At 42.6% G+C, this 24,037-nt stretch overlaps 1 protein-coding gene across 2 annotated transcripts in view; it reads left to right on the plus strand.

Moving 5' to 3' along the window:
* Nucleotides 1-24,037, plus strand: part of LOC147023648 (endothelial PAS domain-containing protein 1-like) — a 161,584-nt gene that overhangs the window by 47,819 nt on the left and 89,728 nt on the right. The window contains exons 2-5 of one of the 2 annotated variants that reach the window (XM_085889283.1): nt 4,109-4,299; nt 11,195-11,340; nt 11,644-11,728; nt 23,165-23,277. In XM_085889283.1, coding sequence (XP_085745409.1) covers nt 4,109-4,299; nt 11,195-11,340; nt 11,644-11,728; nt 23,165-23,277 — 535 coding nt within the window. The remainder of the gene's footprint in view (nt 1-4,108; nt 4,300-11,194; nt 11,341-11,643; nt 11,729-23,164; nt 23,278-24,037) is intronic. The other variant, XM_085889284.1, reaches the window with a different exon arrangement.

Consider the following 24,037-nt stretch of genomic DNA (forward strand, 5'->3'; position numbering starts at 1 on the left):
TTCTCATTCCTGGATATTTACTTTTCTCTGTCATTTTGTTTCATCCCACTTGATTAAATAAGGCAATTCACTGTGCATCTGATAATTACCTCTACTATAAAAGGAGGCGTGTGTCTGTGTGTGTGCTTGCGTCCAAATTCCACCCATTGGATGGACAGTTCGCCCGACTCCATCCACAATTTTGATACTATGGCCACCATGTTGGTGGTTACTGCTATTTGAAGTCCAAGACATCTATGGAGCGGTCATATTTACAATCGCTGTGCACTCCATATAAGTTTTACCTTCAGTGTAGAATGACCAAAGCGACCGTTGAAAGGACTTTGAGCTGATAGGCATCACATGCCTTGTGAAGACGAGCCACGAGCACGGGCCATCAGCGATTGAGGCAGCGGTCGGTTGTTTACACACCGCCAAAAGAAGCATGTGACATTCTCTTCAGCAGAAGTTTAACCATGGAAGATACGGAGGTTTTTACTATCATTTCTGACTATTTTCTCTTGAAATTGTGAGTTAGCCAAGCAACCATGACAGGTTTCTGTCAAGTCAGAAATAGCATGACGGGAGGGAAAAGTGTTAAATATTTCACTGTGTTGATGTGGGAATGCCCATTTGCTTTTATGAGCAGGATGAGGATGAGTAGGGGAGAACAGAGTTGGGGTTGGGAGGGGGGGGCGGGGTTGAGTAAAGATGGGACAGATTTGGAAGGAGGATGTTGAGGTTTTAGGGGAGTGGGGGAGGGGCGTTGAGGACTTTCGGGAGGGTGGTGTTTGAGGAGTTGTGGTGGTGGAAGAGAGGGGGTTTGAAGGTTAGAAGTGGGGAGGGGATTGATGTCTTAAGGTTCAGAGGGGAAGGGTGAGGCCTTGGTGTTGGGGGTAGGGGAGAGCGAAGATGGGACAGAGTTAAGAGGGAGATGTTGAGGCTTTGGGGAGACGGGTGGTGGGTTGAGGAGTTGGTTTACTCACAGTAAAAAATGTAATTGGGCACAGGTGTGTGTGTGTGTGTGTGTGTGTGTGTGTGTGTGTGTGTGTGTGTGTGTGTGTGTGTGTGTGTGTGTGTGTGTGTGTGTGTGTGTGTGTGTGTGTGTGTGTGTGGCGTCCTTCCTGTAAGTAGAGACTGTTAAGTGCCTGTGTTCATTGTAAATTGCATTTCTTTTATTCGGATAACTCTGCTCTGTGTCTCCCTCCCTATTGTAAATAAATATCTGTTAAATGTTCCAGTTCGTGGCCTGTCGTTTCTACCATTGGCCCAGCACGGTGCGGGCTTGAGAAGTAGTGAGGCCGTTTGTGCCGTAAGTTGTCATTGGGACCGGCGCGGCTCTGGTAACTTCCGCTCGGTACGCCGGACCCGAGTCGGTAAATGCGACTCGGTTCGGACAGAGTCGGCCGAGGGTGTGGCTTCCCCAGTAGCTAGACGGCATGAGTACTTAGGTAAATTGGAATAGACAAGTGGACCCTATCTCACGCCGTCAAAATATTGGCGACCACGGTCCTTTAAGTGACCCGTCGACTCCAGAGTTATCTGGGGTAACGACCTTTTAATTCTGGGTGTTCGGTGGGAGACGGCCTCATTGCTCTGTCTCGCGGTCGTTCCTCGCCACCGAACCCGGCATCACAACAATAATAGCCACTGGAGAAAATGGTGGTAATACTGGGAATTTCTTTTATTTATACGAGTAGAGTACCCACTCTACTGGCGATCTTGATCCAAGCATGCAACACGTTCTTCTGACCCAGACCTTAATTTTGGCAGTGTATAGGCAAGTGACAGCTCCTTATCGGAAAAATAAATAACACGGGTTACCTGCATGAGGCAAAAACACACCTACTGCTTATAGTTCAAAACACCTCACTGAACTGGAAAACGTGGGGACAGGAATACTGTGCTGCAAATGGAGGTTTGTAATACTTGAGGGAAAATGTAAACCCCCACCTGGAGGCAGCGCTACATGAAATTTTCATTCCCCCCCCCTCGCCCCCTACCCCACCCCCAAGACCACAGGCAAAGCTAAAAACACCCCTATAAATTAATTGGGGTGATGCTGATTCTCTGTAGCAAGTCTGGATGCAATTGGCCCTGAACTGTAGGAGTATCGCAACAAACAAACACATAAACAAACAAATCCACAAACACCGGTCCATGAATTACAGTTAGCATGCTTTTAAACCTCTTTAAGCCTTCATTTAAATTGAATTATATACTCGAAGACTTATAATTCATATCACCTTCATAATATTTCCAAGAATTATGAAATACATCGATGTATAGCATTAGAGTGCATGCCATGCGTTTCGGGGGTAAAGAAGAAGCCACCTTTACGGACATGCATGTATTATCATGTCCATCAACTCTTCTTTATCATCGCCATCTTCAACATCGCCATCATCATTTCGGTATTATTAAAGGTAAGTTTCATGATCTTAATAACTCAAGAAAATAAACTTTATTTTTTGTTCTTCATGCAGGAAAACAAGCTTGGTGTTGGCTTAACGGTTTAAAGTGACTGGCTTAAGATTTGTGGATCTTGAATTGGAGCTTCTATTATCCCGTTAAATAACACCAGGTGGGTTGCATCAGCCTGTCATCCTTCAGAGGTTGGAAAAATGAGTACCAGCTTTTTGGGAACAGAGGGCACTGCATCAGCAGTGTAGCCACGCTCCCAGGAGTGATACGAGCAGCCACAGGCTGCATATGAAATAATAATAATAATAACAATAATAATAATAACTCTGAACAAAATAAACTTTATTTTCTGTTTTTATTACAGGAAAATAAACTTTATTTTATGTTCTTATTACAGGAAAAATAAAAACTTTATTTTATGTTCTTAATAACCCTTTTATTCATTAAAATTAAATAGCACAAAACGATGCACAAACATGTAAATTAAGGGTGCAGATTGGACAAATTTTAAAGTTGAAGTCCCTCACCCTATTTTCCCTATTAACCCCTACGTTTGTGGATCTGCGGTTCACAGAGATTTTCAAGAATGTAACCCCCACGAACGGCAGGGCCCTCTTGTATAAATTTAAACACTGCGTGGGGTATCATGTTCTATGAACTCTAGTTTATATAGTAATATTTCTCCAAGAAATTGTAAAATATTTAAAAGTAAATGGCAGAAACAAACAAACAACAACCACAGCCATGACGGCAGCAGCAATAACAATATTGTTATTAACAATAACAAATAACAATATACATGTTATAAATATCCTTTTATGTGTGTTTCACTTCAGGTACAGTAGCCTGCAAAAGCATTCACCCCCTACCAATAATGCTGCATTTAGATGAATTGAATTATGTATAAACAGTTTTTCCAAATGAACTTTTTCATTCATAATTCAAGAGATCAAACTAAACATTGTTATAGTTGAAGGAGGTTACATGTCGGGAATACCTGTAAATAACATGTACAAATCAAAATACACTGGTTGTAAAAGTATTCAGCCCCTTAGGTCAGTACTTGGTAGAAGCATCTTTTGTAGCAATGACTGTTACGAGTCTTTTGGAGTTGGTGTCTACCATCTTTACAGACTGAGATGGTGAAATCTTTTCCCATTCTTCATGTGAAAATTGCTCTAGTTCTGCCAAGTTTGATGTGGATCGTCGTTGGACCGCAATCTTCAAGTCTCGCCATAAATGTTCAATTGGGTTCAAGTCAGGACTTTGTCTGGGACACTCAAGAACATTTATTTTATTCTTTTTCAGCCAATTCAGTGTGGCTTTAGCTTTGTGCTTCGGATCATTGTCCTGGTGAAATGTGAATCTCTTACCCAGTTTCGTATTCATGGCTGATTCAAACAGGTTTTCATCAAGGATTCTCCGATACTTTACACCGTCCATTGTCCCTTCCATCCTGACAAGCATGTCTTTCTGTAACATTAGGCTGTAACACAAAATATGTAACACAAAATATGTAACATGTAACACAAAATATGTAACACAAAATATGTAACATGTAACACAAAATATTAGGTTCCTAACTGATATAGTTTTTCGTGTATGGGAATTATTTGAGTTCTCGAATAAGAAATCACCCTGTCCTATTTCTTTGTCTGATTTTTCTTTTTTCCTCTTGAACGTTGATATTCTTCTTGCTTTATAGAGGAACATCTGAACGACGTAAAGAGAAGTCTCGTGATGCGGCGAGATATCGACGCAGCAAGGAGACCCAGGTGTTTTCACAGCTGGCTCAAGAACTTCCCATAACACATGGCTTGTCTGCCAGCCTTGATAAGGCTTCAGTGATGAGAATGGCCATCAGCTACCTACGTACTCACGGTCTGCTGCCCACAGGTGCTTAATTTTTTTTTGTATTGTCGAATCAATATCTGTATCTGTGTTCAATCTCAAGTTATTTTATTAAGCATATACATATCGTCGTGTCCAGGGGGTTAGCCCCAACCTGGACAGATAGCCGAACAGTTCTCCTTTGGAGGTGAACAGCCGAGATTCTCGGGAGATTATGGCACGCGCGGGAAGAGACGGAGGCAAGGACGGAGGCACACGAGTTTATACTTGAACCCACAACAAATAGACAACACAAGCAACTTAAATAAATATGGGGTTTAATGAAAATAAATCAAATATTTACAATGGTAATAATTCAAAACGGGATGTTAACAACGGAACATGAGGTAAACTAAATCTAATTTTGAGGCACCTCCACACAGAGTTTAATGTAAACAAGGGGACAGAATAATTCAAAGAAATCCCTCCTTTATCCCTGCACTTAGCTGTGTGCCCAGAGATGAGTTTGTAAAGCTTGAAGGTCGCCAAACCACTTCGTCACTGCACGAGAAAATGCACCCGAAATGACGCCAAGCCGCTCTTTGGGCGGAAAAAACGTACAGGAGGCAATTTGGGTGGCCAAACTTAACACCAGGGCTCAGAAACCACCATGCAGCTTCTTTCGTCGATCACACTTGCCAACGCCGCTGCTCTGCAAAATGGCGCCATCTCCTTCCCCAATGGTACAACACGAAGCTTTGAGGCTGGTCTCACACAACCCAGCCAACAGTCAATGGTCAGCGTCTTGCTCCACCATGCGAGCCAATTCGCCTCAGCACAAACACAAGAATCGTGCAGCCTTATTCACCATATCAAGGGAAAGCCAGCCACAATGCCCTTCTCTTCCAACCACTGAAACCTCACTTGCTTCTGTCCTATGCTCCTTCATGTCCCGCTCCGAATCTAACACCGCTCTTCCAATCTGACGTCACGCCCATTAGTCATCCACTCCAGGGCGTGGTTTGCTTGCTGTCATTCCTGGAGGCAGGGTTTCTTGCCTGATTGGACGTGCAGCTTGGTTGTTGTTTTTTAGGATGTGATCCCTTTTCATCACCACTCTTGAAATGCAAAAACATAGGAGAATGTCATGGGGGCAATCACATGCTGGGAGAAATTATCCTTAAACCCTACCTTTTTCAACACAGCACCACCCCCCAAGTGGTGACACATAGCACGAAAGCTCACAGTTTCCCTCCTTAATTTACATTGAGATATCTCCTACATATTTACAGGCCAAGCTACTCTATACAATCCTACCTTTTCTATGAAATCCCTCCATCCACCCCAAAAACATAACAAAATTCATTTGCCAGATATTTAAGTATAACTAGACGACCCGTGAACCCGTTTGGTTCCCATTGTGACAGCGGTTGATAAAAAAAAATTCATTAAAAAGGAAAGAAAAAAACAAGATAGCTCCAGCGAACTATACCACTAACTATACCATTGAACAAATTCTCCTGAAGAGTACTTGACTGAATCGGGAATTGATTTTTAAATAATTTTTTCGTTGCCCGATTTGAACGAAACTTGATACTGCATACCGCAGGAGAATAGTGAGTAAGGTGGCCCAAAAATTTTTGCGCTATCGTGTACCGTTTTGGCTGTATTTTGGGAACATACATATATACATACGTACATACAAGATGAGAGTTTTAGTAATATATAATAATATATAGAAGATATATGTATATCTATATCTAAATACATATATATATACATATATACTTGTTTATTCATTTGACACTGTGTGATCCCTGAGATGAGACATGTTGCTACTTTATTGTTGTTGTTGTTGTTGTTGTTGTTGGTGTTATTAATGTTCTTTTACCCTTGAGAGAGAGTACTTTCTTTCAAAAATCACAATATGGTAAATTGTCACCATTCACAGGAGTTATGGCCCTGAGATCACAGTGAATGGTGAAACAGCTAATACTGATACTGATCCGCCATAATTGCATATCCTGAGTTGCGGCTCGTGGAGGAGATAGAGCAGAGAACGGATCAGGACAAGAAGGTTGGAAAGAGGTGGGCTTGATGAGAGTTAACAAAGGTAAAAAATATCATGGTTTTGGATGCGGGATCTGAGGTGGTTTGTGAAGAGCTATCTTCAAAATGAAGAGGGAAGAATGAGATTGAAGAGAATGTGAAAGTTGATTCCACAGACGTGAGAAATGAGGAACAAATGAGTCGAGGTAAGTAGTGATTCTGAATTTTGGAAGTTTCACCAGAAGAGAGTTGTTGGCAGACCTTGTGTGCCCTGCATACACCTAGGGCAGGGAATGGGGAGAGGGGGGGGGGGGGGGGCATGTATAGAGCAAAGGGTGCAAGAGAGAGAGAGAGAGAGAGAGAGAGAGAGAGAGAGAGAGAGAGAGAGAGAGAGAGAGAGAGAGAGAGAGAGAGAGAGAGAGAGAGAGAGAGAGAGAGAGAGAGAGAGAGAGAGAGAGAGAGAGAGAGAGAGAGAGAGACAGACAGACAGACAGACCACCGACCTATCTGCGATGACATGATAGGCCCACAGACTCAGCTTCATCGCGGGAGATTCCAATGATCTTGAAGGCCTTTGTTTCTACTGCATCAAGCTGAGCAAGTTGTGAGGCAGAGGTATCAGCCCAAAGGGGAGAGCAGTACTTCATCAAGCTGCATCTGAAGGCCTTGTAGGTGAATAAGAGTTCAGGTGTGCCAACGAAGGACTTTGCATGATGGAGGATGCCCAGTCGGAGACTGGCTTTGGAGGCTTACTTAGAGGTGTTGACCAAGAAAGGTCATGGCTGATAGTGAGATGCAAAGGTTTGAGCGATTGAGCTTGTTGAAGAGGATTTTAAAGAAAATAGATGGTAATGTTTGCCAGAATAGAGAGAGAGACAAGTGAGTGTGTGAGATTTCTCAGGATTGAAGGACGGATTCCAATGATCTTGAAGGCCTTTGGTTCCATTGATCTTGAAGGCCACTGTACATGAAAGAAAGAATCATAAAAATAGAGATTGCAGGATTCAAGGGGTAATATTGGAGTGTGTCACAGAGGAGAAGGATCTGGAGGGTGGGAATAGATATGGGAGGTGAGCAGTCGGCACAGTGCCATGCAGTGAAAGGTAAAGCAAATAGGATTTTAGATTGTATTTGGAGGGGGATCATTTATAAATCAAAAGAGGTGGTGTTGACATTGTACAGGAATTGAGTGAAGGCGACATCTATAATATTGTGTGCAGTTTTAGTCACCACAACTCAAGAAGGACATAGATGCCATAGAGAGGGTTCAGCGTAGGGCGACAAGATTGATTCCGGGCCTCGCTAGACCCAGCTATGTGGAGCAGCTGAAGGAGACGGGGCTTTATACACGAGAAAGGAGGCGGTTACGAGGAGATATGATTGAGATGTTTAAGTAATGAAAGGTATAGATAAAATAAGTGCAGATGAATTATTCAGCAGAGTAGACAGTGATAGGACCAGGGGCCATAGCTTGAGAGTAAAGAAGAGGAGAGTTAAGACGGTAGTAAGGCGGGGTCTTTTACTCAGAGAGTCGTTCATGCATGGAATGGTCTCCCTGAAAAGGTAGTCGCAGTAGAAACAGTAGATAAGTTTAAATTAGAATTGGATAGGTACCTGGAAGTATTATAGATGAAGGGGTATATGGATGTTGACAGGACTTTTTGGTAGTTTGAGCATTGATGGGTGATTGGGTGCATGTGTACGAAGTGCTGTTGGTGGAGGTCTTGTCAAAGGGTGGGGTGTGGTTGATGTGTGTTTTTTTTACCCAAGCCGAAGCCCTCTCCCCTGAAAAGAATGGGGGGGGGGGGGAAACAAACAAAAAAAAATACAAAAAACACTTGATTTAAAAAAAAAAACATTTTGCATTTTCTTCATTTGATATTGTGTTGATAAATTGGTGCGGTGTTGATGTGGTGCAGGCATGATGGGCTGAATGACCTCCACCTGCATCTAATTTCCTTGTGATTCTAATTCTTTGATCAGCTCATAATTCTATCAAGGTCTGCAGAGAGGGAAGAGGCTCTTGGGATAAAGGGGGGGATTGGTGTGTGAATAATCATATTTAGATAAGAAGAAATGATGTAAATGTGTAATAAACGTGTGATTAATATATTTACTCCACGATGTAATTATAAATGTAATACTTCTCCCGTGTGGCCTGGCCACTCAGGGGAATGGTTTTCTGCTCCTAATCTTCAATCCACAGGCTTAAGGCTTTTGCCATTTTTGCCATTTTGGGATCATGAGTCATAAATGACACTTTGGCACTCTTTGGGGAACTTCCTTCCACACTAGTCCTCATGCTTTGTCCTCTTTATGCCTCTGCTAACGAAGTCGCCGGTGGCATGATGTATTCGGGTTGTTCGTCCGTCCGTACATGCATGCTAATTTTCTCTATTTTCTCTGCAACCGCTTGTCTGAATGAAACGAATTTTTCACCATATGTGCGAATGCTCATGTGGAATGTTTTAATGATAATTATGATAGCATAGGTCACATGGTGTGGCAGCCATGTTGGAAAAAAGAAACTTTGGATCTCCGTATCTCCAAAACCACTCCATGGAAAAAATTGAAACTTGTCACATGTGAAGTACTCCCCATGACAAATAAGTGGGATTTTTAGCCCCTGTTGGACTTAGTCCGAAACGGGGACTTATGGGTTTGGTCTCGATTTTCGTGTGCGTGCGTGTGTCCACAATCATATCTCAGACATGTATGGACCAATTTTATTATTCGTACTTCGCACAAAGACAACTCATGATGGGACACATATGCGCATCATTTTGTTTCGTGATGCAATCAAAGATGGCCGACTAGCGGCCATTTTAATAAAAAAAAAAAACTCAATCTTGAACACGTCCTCAACCTTTTCTCGGACATGCATTTACCGATGTTGTTCAAACTTGGCACACACATAATGAATGATGGCCGTCATAAGCAAGTCATTTGTTTTCGATATCAGATCCAAGGTGACCGACTGGCAGCCATTTTGGTACTTAAACATGTTTCCAACCATTTCTCAGACATGCACAGTCAGATTTCGTTCAAACTTGGCAAAAGCACAGCACATGATGGCATACATGGGCACCTCACTGTATTTTGTGATCTGATAGAAGATGGTTGACTGGAAGACTGGCGGCCGTTTTATCGGATCATTTTATCGGATCAATCATTTATCGGACATGCATTTACCAATGTTAAACTTAGAACACAGATAAGGAATGATGGCTTACATATACTTGTTATTTGTTTTCGGGATCAGTTCCAAGATGACAGACTGGTGGCCATTTTCGTTGTAAAAAAACCCCAAGTTCAACATGTCCTCAATCATTTCTCGGACATGCATTTACCAATGTTGTTCAAACTTTGTACACATATAATGAATGAGAGCTTACATAAGCATGTCATTTATTTTGAGATCAGATCCTAGATGGCCGACTGGTGGCCATTTTGTTACTTAATGTGTCCCCAACCATTTCTCAGTCTTACATTTACCAATCTTGTTCAAACTTGGCACAAGCACAGTATACAATGGCATACACTTGCACCTTACCTTATTTTGGGATATGTTCAAAGATGGCCAACTCGTAGACTCGTGGCCATTTTAGTTGTAAATAAATATGGGCTAGCGATTTAACTCTGTACAGCAAAATTACTAAAACTACGGGGGCTATGATATTTTATGTCTTTTTTCCTTGTTTGTTGATGTCATAGTGGTTTCGTTAAGAGGTCATAATTGCATACATCAAATGCTTTATGTGATCAGAAAGAAAATTTTTGAGTCATCTCAGGCTAAAATGTATGGGGGGGGGGGGAATAATGACATCGCTCACTTGGTTCGGCAGCCTTTTTTTTAACATAAGAACCTTTAAAAATATTTTCTCTGAAACAGCTGAATAGATTGAGGCAAAACATTACACGTATGATCGCCTATCCATGGGGAAGAAAATGTTATCCAAATATGATGTCATATGTCACATGGTTTGGTGGCTATAATTTTTTTTGAAGAATAAACCTTAAAAATCTTCTCCAGAATTGTTTGACAGATTGAGGGGAAACTTCACCCACATGTTACCAACCTTTGGGAATACCAGTGTGTTCATGAATAATTTATAGGTCACATGGTCTGGCAGCCATATTGGATTCAGCAGAAATGTTAAAAAATTTCTTTCTCTTGAACCACTTTATCAATCAACGTGAAACTTCAAAGTTATGATCTAGTATTCATGGGGAATCTGAGTTTTAAATTTCAACCTGATCGGATGCATGATCCGACATCCGGAATTATTTAATATTTTGAATCTGAATTCAGGGATTTAAATCAAACTTGGTACAAGTATGTATAATGATGTAATAATATGTTTGGAGGCATATCTGGTGACGTTGAAGAGTGCCCTTCTAGTTTCCTAATATAATGCACAGTCGACTCGTTTATGCCATAACGTCTGCCTCATGATGCCGCACTTTGGTGACTCCCCAGCTTGTCCAACAACTCCACTTTCTGATGTACAGACATAAATTTTTCTTCCTTTTAAACTTAGATTAACTTGCTGCACCATCACTCGATTTCCACTTAGGTGCCATGATTAAAGAAATATGAATCACGAAAAAAACACATCAAAACGTCTGGGTGTTGGCAAGCAGCATAATGTTGATGTTACAAAGGTTTCACACACACACACAGAGACAGAGACAGAGACAGAGACAGAGACAGAGACAGAGACACACAACATTGAGCAGGATGTGATGTGCTGCACCTCGCACCAGTTACTGTGGAGAAAGACGGGAGTGCTGCATTCTGAAATACAGCCCAGCTGAAACCTGCGAAATAGCCAAAAGCATGAAAGCCGGAACAGCAAATGCCAAGGGTGTGCTGGTATTGACAATTTTTTTGTCCCTTTTTTTTTGCCAGTTGACAAATCAAACAAACCAGAAACTGAGAAATACATGGGCAGCTTCTGCCTCAAGATCCTTGAAGGCTTTATGCTCATCATGACCCAAGATGGTGACATGATATTCCTCTCTGAGAACATCACAAAACATATTGGGATTACACAGGTATTTGAATATCTTTGGATTTTGAATATAATTAAGGTCTTTCTAGCAAAACTTTTAAGTATTTTTTGAATTATTTTGGAAGGATTATTCAATCTTTATTCCAATTCATTTACTTATACCCTCTTATACCCAAATGTGATTCTGTATTCTTCTTGATTTCCATGTATGAGGCTACTAAATGCAAAGGCAAATTTGCAGAATATATTTATATTCTTGAAGTTTTGCGACTATTATATTTAAATCTGGGAAAGGCTTACAATGTCCAAGGAAGTGACATAATTATTTTTTTGCCATTCTTTTAAGGTTGATCTAATTGGACAGAATATCTTTGACTTCACTCACCCATGTGATCATGAAGAGATTAAGGAAATACTTTCTGACAAGCAAGGTAATTCGAAAATTTGAATGATGTGGACATTGAAATCATTTATATATGTAGTTCAAGTCTGATGTGTGTTTATTGTTCTGGAGGAATCAAGTTATAGCTGAGTTCATGAGACCACTTGTTTCCCTATTACCTTGATTCAAGTGCATACTTCTCACATCGATGCATTTTAAAAAAAAAAATTTTCATTTGTTCAAACACTTATTGGAACAAGTTTGGCTCACAGGTTGCTGCTGATGCAGTTCCCCCTGTAGGCTTGGACTGGAATTTTAAAGTTGGAAAGGTGTCAGCCATAAATGAGAGTTTTGAGTGCATGAGTGGCATTCCAAATTATTTGACACTCATCCACAGAAATACAAACATATCCATATCATTCCTGTTGGTTGGTGAAGTATAACGATTAAATAAAACATTGGCCATAAACGAAAGATCCACTCTTGCATGCACACGGTAATCTTATTGGCATAAACACTGTAACATGTTGAAAGTGACTTCAGATGTGTGAAATAGAGGAATGTTGAGTGAATTTTATTTTGATGGGGGTGGGGAGGGGTGGGCATGGAGGATTAGAGGGGAAACCTCCAGTTTTGCAACAAATGTTTGTCTTACTCCTGTTGGTGAAGGTCAAGTTCATTGAGGGGAGATGTAATATCAGTCAATATTAAGTTGCCCTCATCACTTGTCATCCAATTATTTTAATACGCAAGGTCAAGGCTAGTGGAACAGCAAAAATAGTGAATGGATCAGGAAGAATGAGAGGTAGGAGAGAATGCCTGGAGAGGACAAGATGGATAAAGAACCAAACTAGCATGGAGGAAAAATTGGAAGTTGGGAAGTAGGTGGGCTTTGGGGTAGAGGGGTGGTTAACTGGGGTATAAACGATTATGGTTTTGGAGGGATGATCTGAGATGGTGGTGAACATCTGTCTTGAAGACCTGGAGGGAAGAATGAGATTGAAGAGAATGTGCAAGATTGCTTCACAGGTGGGAAAAAGGAGGAACAAATGAGTGGAGGTGAGCATTGATTCTGAATTTAGGTATTTTCACCAGAAGGTGGTTGATGGTGGACCATGTATACCTGCAGAAACCTTGTGGGAGGGCAAAGCATGGAAAGAGCAGACGGTGCAAGACCAGAAGGAGACCACCGAAATGTTTGCGATTGGGAAGTCATAGACCCATACACTCGGCTTCACCACAGGATAGACCGATGATCTTGAAGGCCTTGGTTTCCATGGCGTCAAGCTGAGTGAGGTTTGAGACACAGAAGTTTGAGTGACAGAAGATTGTTAATCACAGAAAAAAAATCAATCCTCAAGAGGATTGTTAAGAAAGTAAATCTGAGCATTTGCCATCGGGCCTCTTTTGGCAAGAGATGTTGAGATTAAGAATGTGAGATTTGTCTGGATTGAAAGCCATATTCCAAGTGATTCACAAAGCCATATTCCAAGTGATTCACAAAGCCATATTCCAAGTGATTGACAAGCTTATGATTTTGTCAAGGTCTGAAGAGAGGGAGAGGCTGCTGCCTGCCCATCTGAATGATGAAGGATATCACTGCGGAGGGTGGAATCATCAGCACAATTGATATAGGGGATTTTACGGAGACACAGAGTGATTGATGATGAAGATTAGGAATATATCAGGTCAGGTATGGGAGCATGCACCAGAGCAGCATGTCGCTGCATCCACTACTTTCCGCCAGTACTCTAGGGGCCTCCCTCTTGCCCAGCAGATGACTGGCCCATCACCATCTTCTTGATATGCTGATCAACCTGCTGCAACTCCAAGGCATGTGATCGGCCCATTGGACTACTCCACCCAAGAGGCTCCCTCGCTGAAAGAATTTGGTGAGCAGGATCAGAGTCAGGAAAACGAGACACATGCCCATACAGCCACAGCTGATGCTCACAGACTATACAGGTCACAAATCTCATCTCAGTCCATCAGCAAATGCTCGTTGGACACAATGTCTGATCAGCAAAAGCTGAGGATTCTCCAAAGAGATCTGATACCAAAGGAGTTAAGTCTGCATCTCAGATCGTTGTTTATAGTCCAAGTCACACATCTGTAGAGCAAACCTGGAATCTCCAAGGACTTAAAGATTTGGACTGTCGTCCTCCTGCATCGCTACCAACAGTGAATTGATTACTCCCCAGGCTTGACCCAGATGTCTATCAACCTCTGGCTTCCAACATGCAGAGACATGACTATCACTGCCAAGGTAAGTGACTCTTTCTCTATGACTTCAACATCCTCACCGTAAACAAGAACAGACAAGACAGCAGCATCCAAGATATCATTGAAAACCTGGATCTTAGTTTTGACCCAGGAAACCTGTAATGCCAGCAACTCCAACTCCTCATTTAGTGCCTGGAGGGCCCCCATAAGAATATGCAGCATCTCCACAAAGATGAGTGCATCATCTGCGAAATAATCGTCAGATATCTTGATATACTCAAACAATGCACTGCAGCTTGATCTCTCTGACGTCCTCACCAGAATCCAATCCATACAAGTGATGAAAAGTGTGGGGCCAGGACACGTCCCTGATGAACTCCAGTAAAACTAGAAATAAGTCAGAGATAGAACCACTACACCTCAGAGCACTCTGAGTACCAAAGAATAGTTCAGAAATCAGATTCATCAGATTTGGTAGCACCCCATGGAGACAGATCATATACAGAGACAAGGAAAATTACACCAATAGAGTGATTAATTCACTGTCTCATAATATGCTTGTTGACCAGTGTTACCTCAATTATCAGGGGACTCAGCTTATTGGACATAGCTACTGCAACTCCTTGGATATGGTAACCATCAGAGTGACCAGACCAGAAATAGGTGCAACTTCCCACCATAATCTCACCACCATCCAATCTCTGAACCTCAGAGAATGCTGCAATACTGATGTTCGAATGCTGGAGCTCAGATGATAGCAGAGACAGGTGTTCATTCTCTCCTTTCGTGAGCACATTCCAGGCACCCACCTGAAGGAACCGCCTCAGGTTAATCCGAGGAGACCGCCATTTGGGAGATGATAACTAAGCACCACCCCGGCACATACCACCACAACCAGACTCTGGAAGTCTACCACATGCTTTTCTTATCATTATCAAAGAATGAAGGTCCCAAAGGCTTTGTCCCAATCCTGCCATCCAGTAATTTGCCTTGCGAAGGGCAGTTGCGCAGAAGGTACTCCCACAGAGTGGGTTATCTGTTTTATTTGTGGGTTTTTTTTTGTATTTTGCAGAATTAAGTGTTTTGCCAAGGCTGGAGTGCAAATCCTGCCACCAATGTAACTCAACTGCAAGAGAACATCCGCAGAGACCATTTGGTACCAGATATGGATGGCCGTTGGCTCACAAGTTTCTCGCTGCGCTTTTGACAGGATTTGTTTTGAATCCTGTTGGGTGGCCATATCCATACACCCTCCTCACCAGGAAACCTGGTGGAGGAGATGGTTTAGTCGCTGACATCCCCACCGTGAAACAGGTTATTAGAGGTTTACATGGTACTTGTAGTAAGTCACAGATCTGATCTGGCCTGACCTGACAATAGGAATAGTTGTGGGCCCAAAACACTGCCTTGTGGAACACCAGCCTTCATAAGGAGAGGAGATTAAAGGGTTCCATTGAGAGCCATTGGCTATGATAGTAGGGGAAGTCAGTAAGCTATGTGTGGGGTTGGCCTTGGATGCCATCGGCATAGAATTTGAAGAACAGGATGCCAGCCTGTATTGATAGCTCGAGATATATCTGGAGACACGACCCTAATCTAATGTCTGACATTGAGGGCTTCCATCCTTTGTTGGGAGAGAAAGAGCAGCATGTGCAAGGTGGAATGACATAGTCTGAATCAGAATTAGTGACCTGAGGTGAGGGCGTTGGAGAAATGGAAGACTTTCATATCAACTGCAATGATGGATTCCATGTCATTGCTGATGATTGTAAGTAAGCTAATTGGTCTGTAGATAAAGGGATCAGTTATTGCACCTTTTTAATGTATTGCAGTGATGTTGGCTGACTTTAATCAGTTAGAAGATGACCTCAGGCAAATGCTAGGGTGACCCAGCGCAAATGCTAGGGTGACCTCACATAAATGATCCTTGAAGAAGTTCAGTTACTCAAACTCCTGGGACTCAATGTCAGCCACAATCTGTCTTGTGCAAACCACATTTCAAAGTTGGCCTTCAAAGCCAGTTGCTGACTGGGCATCCTCTGTCATACAAAGTCCTTCCTGGTCTCCTATCCACCGACAAGGACTTCATCCACATCTTGCTGCAGTACTGCTCTCCCTTCTGGGCTGCCTCCCCTGCCTCACACCTTGCTCAGCTTGACACCATGGAAACCAAGGCCTTCAAGATCATTGGTTTCTCCCACACTGAAGCTGAGTCTATGGTCCCATCACTGACCCATCACAGTCATGTCGGTGGCCTCTGTCTCTCGTCACCTGCCTCCTTTCTCATATTGCACCCTCTGCTCTTTCCATGCTTTGTCCCCCCACCCTGGAGGTCAGCAGGGCACTCACGATCCAACATCAACCCCGTTCGAGTTAAACCATTTAAACCCATTATCATTGCTCACCTCCACCAATTTGTTCTTCTTTTTTCTCCACCTGTGGAACCAACTTGCACATTCTCCTCAATCTCTTTCTTCTCTCCTGGACAGTTTTTCACCAGCGTCTCAGATCATCCTCAATTCAAAACCATGATGTTTTATTTTCTTCCCTTGTTAATGCCCCCCCCCACCCCCTTTTACAAACCTCAAGCCTTCCTCCCTGCAAATTTCCAGTTTTTCCTTTTGTATCAATTCTGTCCAATCTACACATCCTTTCCTGCCTCCCATTCCTCTCCACACTCATTGTTTGTCCAAGTCTCCCTCTACATTGTCCTTCAACTCCACTATTGGTATTTCCCACCCTTTTTCTGTACTGCTCCTTTTACCCTAAGTCCTGATCCATCTAGTGGACTAGCTCTTATACGATCCTTAACTCTGTACAAAAAAAAACAGAAGGAGGATGTGCCAGTGCAAGAGAGAAGGTTTTTAGGACACCAGAGCTCATGTCATCTGGTCCAGTTGCAGAATCAGGGTCTGGTTGCTAGGAACGTCTCCATCTTAACGGGTGCAAAAGACACAAAGTCCAGGAGCATTTGGGTGTGACCGAGTTGGGTGGGTACAGAGAGCGAAGGATTGGGGATAAGATTTGGAAGCAAATACAGAATTGATGTGTTCAGCCTTCTCATGAGCGAAGTCAGATGTGATGCCATTTGTGAAGTGAAGAAAGAGATTGAGGGGAAGCATACTCCCAAGACAAACTCAACAATGCACTGACTCCAGGTTTTAAGCAAGGGAGTTCAACCTCAAGATTGAACTTTCATAGATTGAACCTCAAGATTGGACAGATGTTGTTTTCTGGCTCTCCTGAGAGTGGACACACACTTGTTGCGGGCTTTGCAGATTGATCTGTGATTGCCTTCGGTCGAGTTTTCTCTCCAGGAAGAGAAGGTAAATTGTTTCACAGCAAAGTTGAGAGACTGCTTTTCAAGGAACTGTCATAGAGCTTGAGCTAACGTCGAGGCCTTCTGACCATCCGGTTGCAGAAATGTAAGGTATTGATCAACAGGATCCCCATTTATAATACATCTCTTGATGATTGTTTGTTGATAAACATTACTGAAGTGTCGAGCAATGTCCGAATTGGAAAATTGAACACATCAGAACTGCTGCTGAGGTCAATTCTGTGGTTAAAAATTTGAAATTTGGCTCAAGTTAAGAGATTCTAGAGCTTATCACATGTGTGGAAATGAAACAAAGCCACGGACACTGGCTTCTCCTAGCATTTAAAAGCATTGCGACGTATACATCGATTCATAGGTATGAGACATTCGATGATATGACTAAGGAAAGCAACAAAAAATAATTCTGAATGCTTTATCATTAAGAAACCATTCTGTCCTTTTCAAAGTCAAGGCATTGTTCAGCAGACCAAACAAAATGGCGAATTAAGACCCCATCAAGCTGACGGAGGGCTGATTCAGGGGCTGACCAAGGATGATGCCTTGATAAAGGATAATTAAAAACAGCCGTTAATTATCTTTAAAAGGGGTTTTTAAAAATTTGACCCAAACACCCAATTTTCATTGCTGCACTACATTGGAGTTCCATTCGTATGCATGCAAAGTTTGTGGCCGGTAGGTTTCATGGTTTTGGAGTTATGGAGGAGATACTAATTTCAGGTCAGGCCAGATTTCATCTGTGACTTGCTTACAGGTACCATGTAAACCTGTACTCACCTGTTTCATGGTCGGGTTGTCGGCGACTAAACCGTCACCCCCACCAGGTTTCCTGGTGAGGATTGTATATGTATATGGACACCCAGCAGGATAAAAAACAAAACCTGTCAAAGGGCGGAGGAGCTCCTTGTGAGCCAACGGCATTCAATATCTCGTACCCAACTGTGTCTGTGGACGTCCTCCTGCACTTGGGTTACTATTTTGAGGAGGTTGGTGGCAGGATTTTCACTCTAGCCCCCTTAAAACACTTCATTCCGCAAAACACACAAATGCAAAAAAAACTGAAAACCCACTCCGTGGAAGTACCTCCTGTGCTGCTGCCCTTCGCAGGGCAGCTCACTGGATGAAGGGATTGGGGAAATGCCTTCGGGACCCCCACTTCTTGATGATGGGAGGAAAAGCACGGGGTAAACTTCCGGGGACAGATTGTGGTGGTGTGTGGCGGAGTGGTGCCAAGGTGCCGTCCACCAGACAGCGGTCTCCTTGGGTTGACCTGATGCGGTCCCTTTGGGTGGGTGCCCTGAATGTCCTATCCCAAAGAAAGGATAACCACCTGTCTCTGTTATCTTCTGAGCTCAAGCATTTGAACATCGGAATTGGGTCACTCTGCGGTTCGGAGACAAGATAGTGGTGAGATTATGGCAGGTGGTTACACCTACTACTGGACTGGTCGCTCTGATGGTTGCCATGCCCAAGGAGTTGCTCTGTCCAAGAAAAAGCTGATGAATGATTATAATTGAGGTAACATGGGTCAACGAGCATTATTATGAGACTAAGGATTCGTCACTCCTTGGGTGTCATTTCACTGTTCGCTGTATATGCGTCGACTGAGGCGAGTGATCTCACTGTGAAGGACGCATTGGGTACCACGTTTGAGTCTGTCGTTGATCAGTGCCCCAAGCAAGTTGCTCCTCCCATCTTGGGGGATTTCAATGCATCGACTAACACTGATCGGGATGGTTATGAGACATTTGTTGGTCCCCCATAGGTCTGCAACTGTGAACCAGAATAGCACTAAGTTCCTTGACTTTGCAAGAAGTCGTGGACTTAGGGTGGCTGGTTCATAGTTTCAGCACTCACAGGCTCATCACTGGACTTGGTCTTCCCATGCTGGTGGTGTGGCAATGGAGAATGACAATGTAGTTGTTGATGGTCACTGGAGGATTTTCCAGAACTGCTGGGTCTACTGTGATGCTCAGTTCCTCAATACCAACCACAGGCTTGTTGTAGCAACTCTGGAGTTGCAGCTTCGATCCGGGAAAATGGTACCATCCCAGCCGAGGCTGAATATTGGAAATCTCAAGGATGAGAGGATAGCTCAACAGTTTGTGAATAGGTTAAGTGGGGATTTGGGGGGTCTGGGTACTTTAGGAAATCCTAAAGAGTTGGGGGAGTGCCTTTAAGACCACCATCCTTGATGTTGTCGGCAGATACCTTGGAACTCACCGGAGGGTGAAGAATAATTTTGTCTCTCAAGGGACACTGGATACACAGTGACCAGAGTTGCAGGGCCAGGCTTAATGGCAGAGCTGTGCTGTTCGGGGAGTCGCGGCATAAAACTGTACGTGCGCTGATGCTGGACAAGGAGGCCTATGTGTTAGGAATCTGTGAGGGGGTAGAGTATCACCTGTGGTTAAGTGATTCTCGTCCTGCTTACAGAGGAATTCATACATTGTGTTCCCCCAAGCCCATCCATCGGTGTACCACAGTTAGAGTGGATGGTGGTGGGCTCTTGACAGAGGAGTCTGAAACGATGGCCCGCTGGGCCGTTTACTTTGAGCAGCTGTTTCAAACTGACCCACCAGCTGGTGAGTTGGATGTCAGGGGTGTTACTATCCCTATTACTGACCCTCCAATTGACTGTGACCCACCTTCATTTGTAAAAACACGTTGCGGTGAACCGGTTGAAATGGGCTAATGCTCCTGGGATCTGTGGCATCGATGCTGAACTTCTCAAGGCTGGTGGAAATGCTGTACTCGTGTCGTTGTATGCAGTTTTGTGCCCTGCCTGGAACATAGGCATCATCCCAACTGACTGGAAGAAGGACCTTGTTGTCCCTCACTAGAAAGGGAAGGGTGATCGGCAGGACGTCAACAACTAACGAGGGGTGATGCTACTCACAGTGCTGGGCATGGTCTTTCCTCAAATTTATTTTTGATAAGGTTTGCCATCATCTGCTTGAGCACCATCACCCAGAGCAGTCAGGCTTTACACCAAAGAGTTCAACGATTGACCATTTCCTTGCCCTTCGAGTCCTCACCGAACACAGTCGAGAGTTTTGGCAGGGGCTGCTTGCAGCCTATGTTAATCTTGGTGTAAAGTGTTCGATTCAATGAATCGGGATGCCCTCTGGAGGATTTTTGGTCTTCGCGAGGTGCCACCAAAACTGATCAACATGATGTCTGAACTATACTCTGGAACTGAGATTGCTGTGAGATGTTGTGTTACCATCTCTAACATTTCCAGTTGTTACTGGAGTTTGTCATGGGTGTGTCCTGGCCTCCACACTTTTCAGCACTTGCATGGACTGGATTCTGTGGAGGATGTTCGCGAGATCAAGCTGCGGTGCATAAATTGGTGATGTCAAGATCTCTGACCTTGAATTTGCAGACGATGAAGTCATCTTTGCAGAGACTCTGGATATACTTTTGGGGCCCTGGAGGTGCTGAATGAGGAGTCAGAGATGCTGGGATTATGGCTTTCCTGGGTCAAAACTAAGATCCAGACTTTCAGTGACATCTTCCATACTGTGCTATCTTGTCTGTACCTGTTTTTGGTGACGATGTTGATGTCACAGAGAGATCCACTTACCTTGGCAGTGATATTCATGTCTCTGCTGGCTGTGAGCCAGAGATTAATAGACGTCTGAGTCGGGCCTGGGGAGACATGGATTCACTTGATCATGGGGTGTGGCACTGTCGGTATCTGTGCAGAAGGAAAAAAGTCCGAGTCTTCAGGTCTTTGGTGCTTGCAGTCTTGCTCTACGGATGTGAGACTTGGACTCTGACGAGGATCTAGGACAGAGACTTAATTTCTTTGGAACCAGGTCTCTTTGGAGAATACTTGGCTGTTTCTTGTCGGACTTTGTCCCTTGAGCAGTTACTGAGAGAGACTCAAATGAGATTTGTTTCCTGCATTGTCTGTGCGTGCCAGCTGTGGCTGTCTTGACATGTGGCTCATTTTCCTGACACTGATCCTGCTCACAAGATGCTCTCAGTGAGGGAGCCTCGTGAGTGTAGGAGGCCAATGAGCCGACCACGTGCGTCATAGTTGCAGCAGGTTGATCAGCATCTCAAGGAGATGGGGATGGGCAAGGCATCTGCCTGGGGGATGGCCAGATGGAGGCCCCTGGAGGACCACCAGAAAGTGGATGCAGTGACATGCTGCTCCGGTGCATGCTCCCATACCTGACCTGACCTGACCTGACCTGAAACTGTTCGACTGACTGACAGACTGACACACACTGACATTAATTTTTAGAGATGGATTGGAGTTCAGGCATGAACTCCTGTCCATCATCAGCAATGTTAATTGAGCTTAAGCATCGTTCGTAAAATTTACGATTTATCCTCATGGACAAAAGGGATAATAACAATATATACACGTGCCCGGGAAGCACATTGCCAAGCTGAAACGACAAAATTTAATAAGTTGAAAAATCCTTATAAGTTTGTGTGGACAATTTTGCCTTCAGTCAGCTGCTTGTCATTGCACCAGCCTGATTATGTGCAAGTAATGTGTGTATGAAAACTCGTAATGAAATGCTTTTTCAGATTATTACAGATGCATATATATATATATATATATATATATATATATATATATATATATATATATATATATATATATATATATATATATATATACACAACGTTTATCAACCCCCCATCCCACCCCTCAGTGAGGGGGTGCCTGGGGCACATACCCTATATGCCCCATGTCAGTCTGGCCCCGGTCAAGGGGTATGTGCCCTTTAATTGGAAATTATTTTGGTATTGCAATAACTTCTGAACCACCTCATGGATTTTAACCAAACTTGGCAGAAGTACTGACTGTCATACAAAGGTGAATTCATTCAATTTTGGATTCAACTGGTCAAAGGTCAGTGGTCATGTCCCTTTGAAGATCATTTTGCAGACCATAACTCTTCGTGAGAAACATGATCTGATGTCTCTCTTTTCTTATCATTTCTCTCTGTTGTGCTTTCTCTCATGTGACTATTAGGTTTTCATGGAAACCTTTAATGGAAATCAAATGTAACAGTGGGTTGACTGACATCTAACCTGAGAGGAAGCATATCCATTGACGCATTCACATCAATTTATATTTTCTAGTTTGCAGTTTTTAAAAGTGCATAAATTAAATGCACAAGGACTCCATCATACAGACACTATGACTGTCGAGCATGCATTATCAGCAGCTTGGTAGGCAAAATTGAAAATATTTGTTGAAACGGGGGTATAAAGGCTAAAGGAGTTTTAAACCTGGGATGATGAGGTTGTGGTGTGTTTTTGTGTGATACAATCTAGTGAGATAACTTTCCATTGGGGAAAAAAATCTGCTCCCACATTTAATTTGTGAAGGAAATTGAGAAAGAGAAAGCAGTAAACTTTGTGGATATCAGATTTACCACCCCTGGCTATCCCCCCCCCCAAAAAAAAGGCTTTGATGATATCTGTATACAGAAAAGCAACGCATACAAACAAATCTTTAAATTATAATTCTTGTTATTATTAAGCCAATGATGGAGTGTTGCTCATACACCATTGGTCCACGTGTGGATGGTGTCAACAACCAGGAATTCTTCTACGAAGGACATTGGTTGAGTGTGAGATATTTTGCTGTAAAATGGACTTGATCGGAGCTTGTACTCACTCCCAGACAAAGAAAAAAAGTTTTAAATTGGTTTATTATCATACTGTCATTCATGTTAATGATTTTTTTTTTCCCAATGAGTATGCGACATTTATTCGACAAAAATAAACAATTTTTAAATGACGTAAATGGTTACACATGAACAAGTGAATCAAATGACGATACATCTTGAGGTTTTTTTTTTTTTGTGACCATGTCGAAAACATGATGTTTGTAACCATGTCAATTCGTATTTGTTCGGTTAACATTATCGTTCAATCACTTTACTCAAGGTTCTTCTCAAATGCGGGGAGAAGCAACAACAGACATAGACTTCCTGATGCGTATGAAGTGTACACTAACAAGCAGAGGTCGAATGGTCAACCTAAAATCTGCCTCGTGGAAGGTACATTGATCTTGTGTTTGATATTTATCATGCATGCTCATGGAATTTTAACAAGCGAATCAAATGATGATATATCTTGAGTCTCTGTTTTGTGATCATGTAACATTCTGGCATTCAACACAATGTGATACCGGGCAACATTCTGCTGTCTTTGACAAGTCTAGCATGAAACTAAAGCTTGTACACATTTTAATCGAGAGTTATAAAGTGATGTAGTCACTGCAGTATAGTGTGCAAAAGGGAATGAAATGTACAATTAAAAATAGACCATTGATGTTTGAGGAATGGCAAATAGAAAAATACAAGCTGTGTTTGGAACAAGAGCTTTATGTAGCTTGAGTTTTTGTATTAGTTCCTTTTAACATATTTCTTCCTTAGTCTTGTATAATTATGATTAGCATTCAAACCATTTTCCTCTCTTTATTTTTTTTTCCAGTAAATGGTTTAGGAGTGCACTATATTTTGAGCATTCCGTTTGAAGATTGCATGTGTCACAACAATGGAGATGTATAAAAATAAGAGATGCAATCTTTGATGAAACAGAAAAATGGGAGCTAGATGGAAAAATAAACAAAATCTTTTTTGTGTTATGGTCACTATAGATCCGATGATATGGACTATTTTCCTCGAATAATGATATCTTTTTTTTTATCTACAAATCACATTATTAATTTATTTGGTAGCATGAATGAGGACACATTATTTTGGCATCTTAAGAACCAAACCTCTATTCACCAATAGAAAACAACAATTATTTTAT

This window comes from Eptatretus burgeri, chromosome 7 (assembly GCF_056783735.1).
Source record: "Eptatretus burgeri isolate ZD-2024b chromosome 7, Ebu_testis_v1, whole genome shotgun sequence".
Taxonomy (NCBI): domain Eukaryota; kingdom Metazoa; phylum Chordata; class Myxini; order Myxiniformes; family Myxinidae; genus Eptatretus; species Eptatretus burgeri.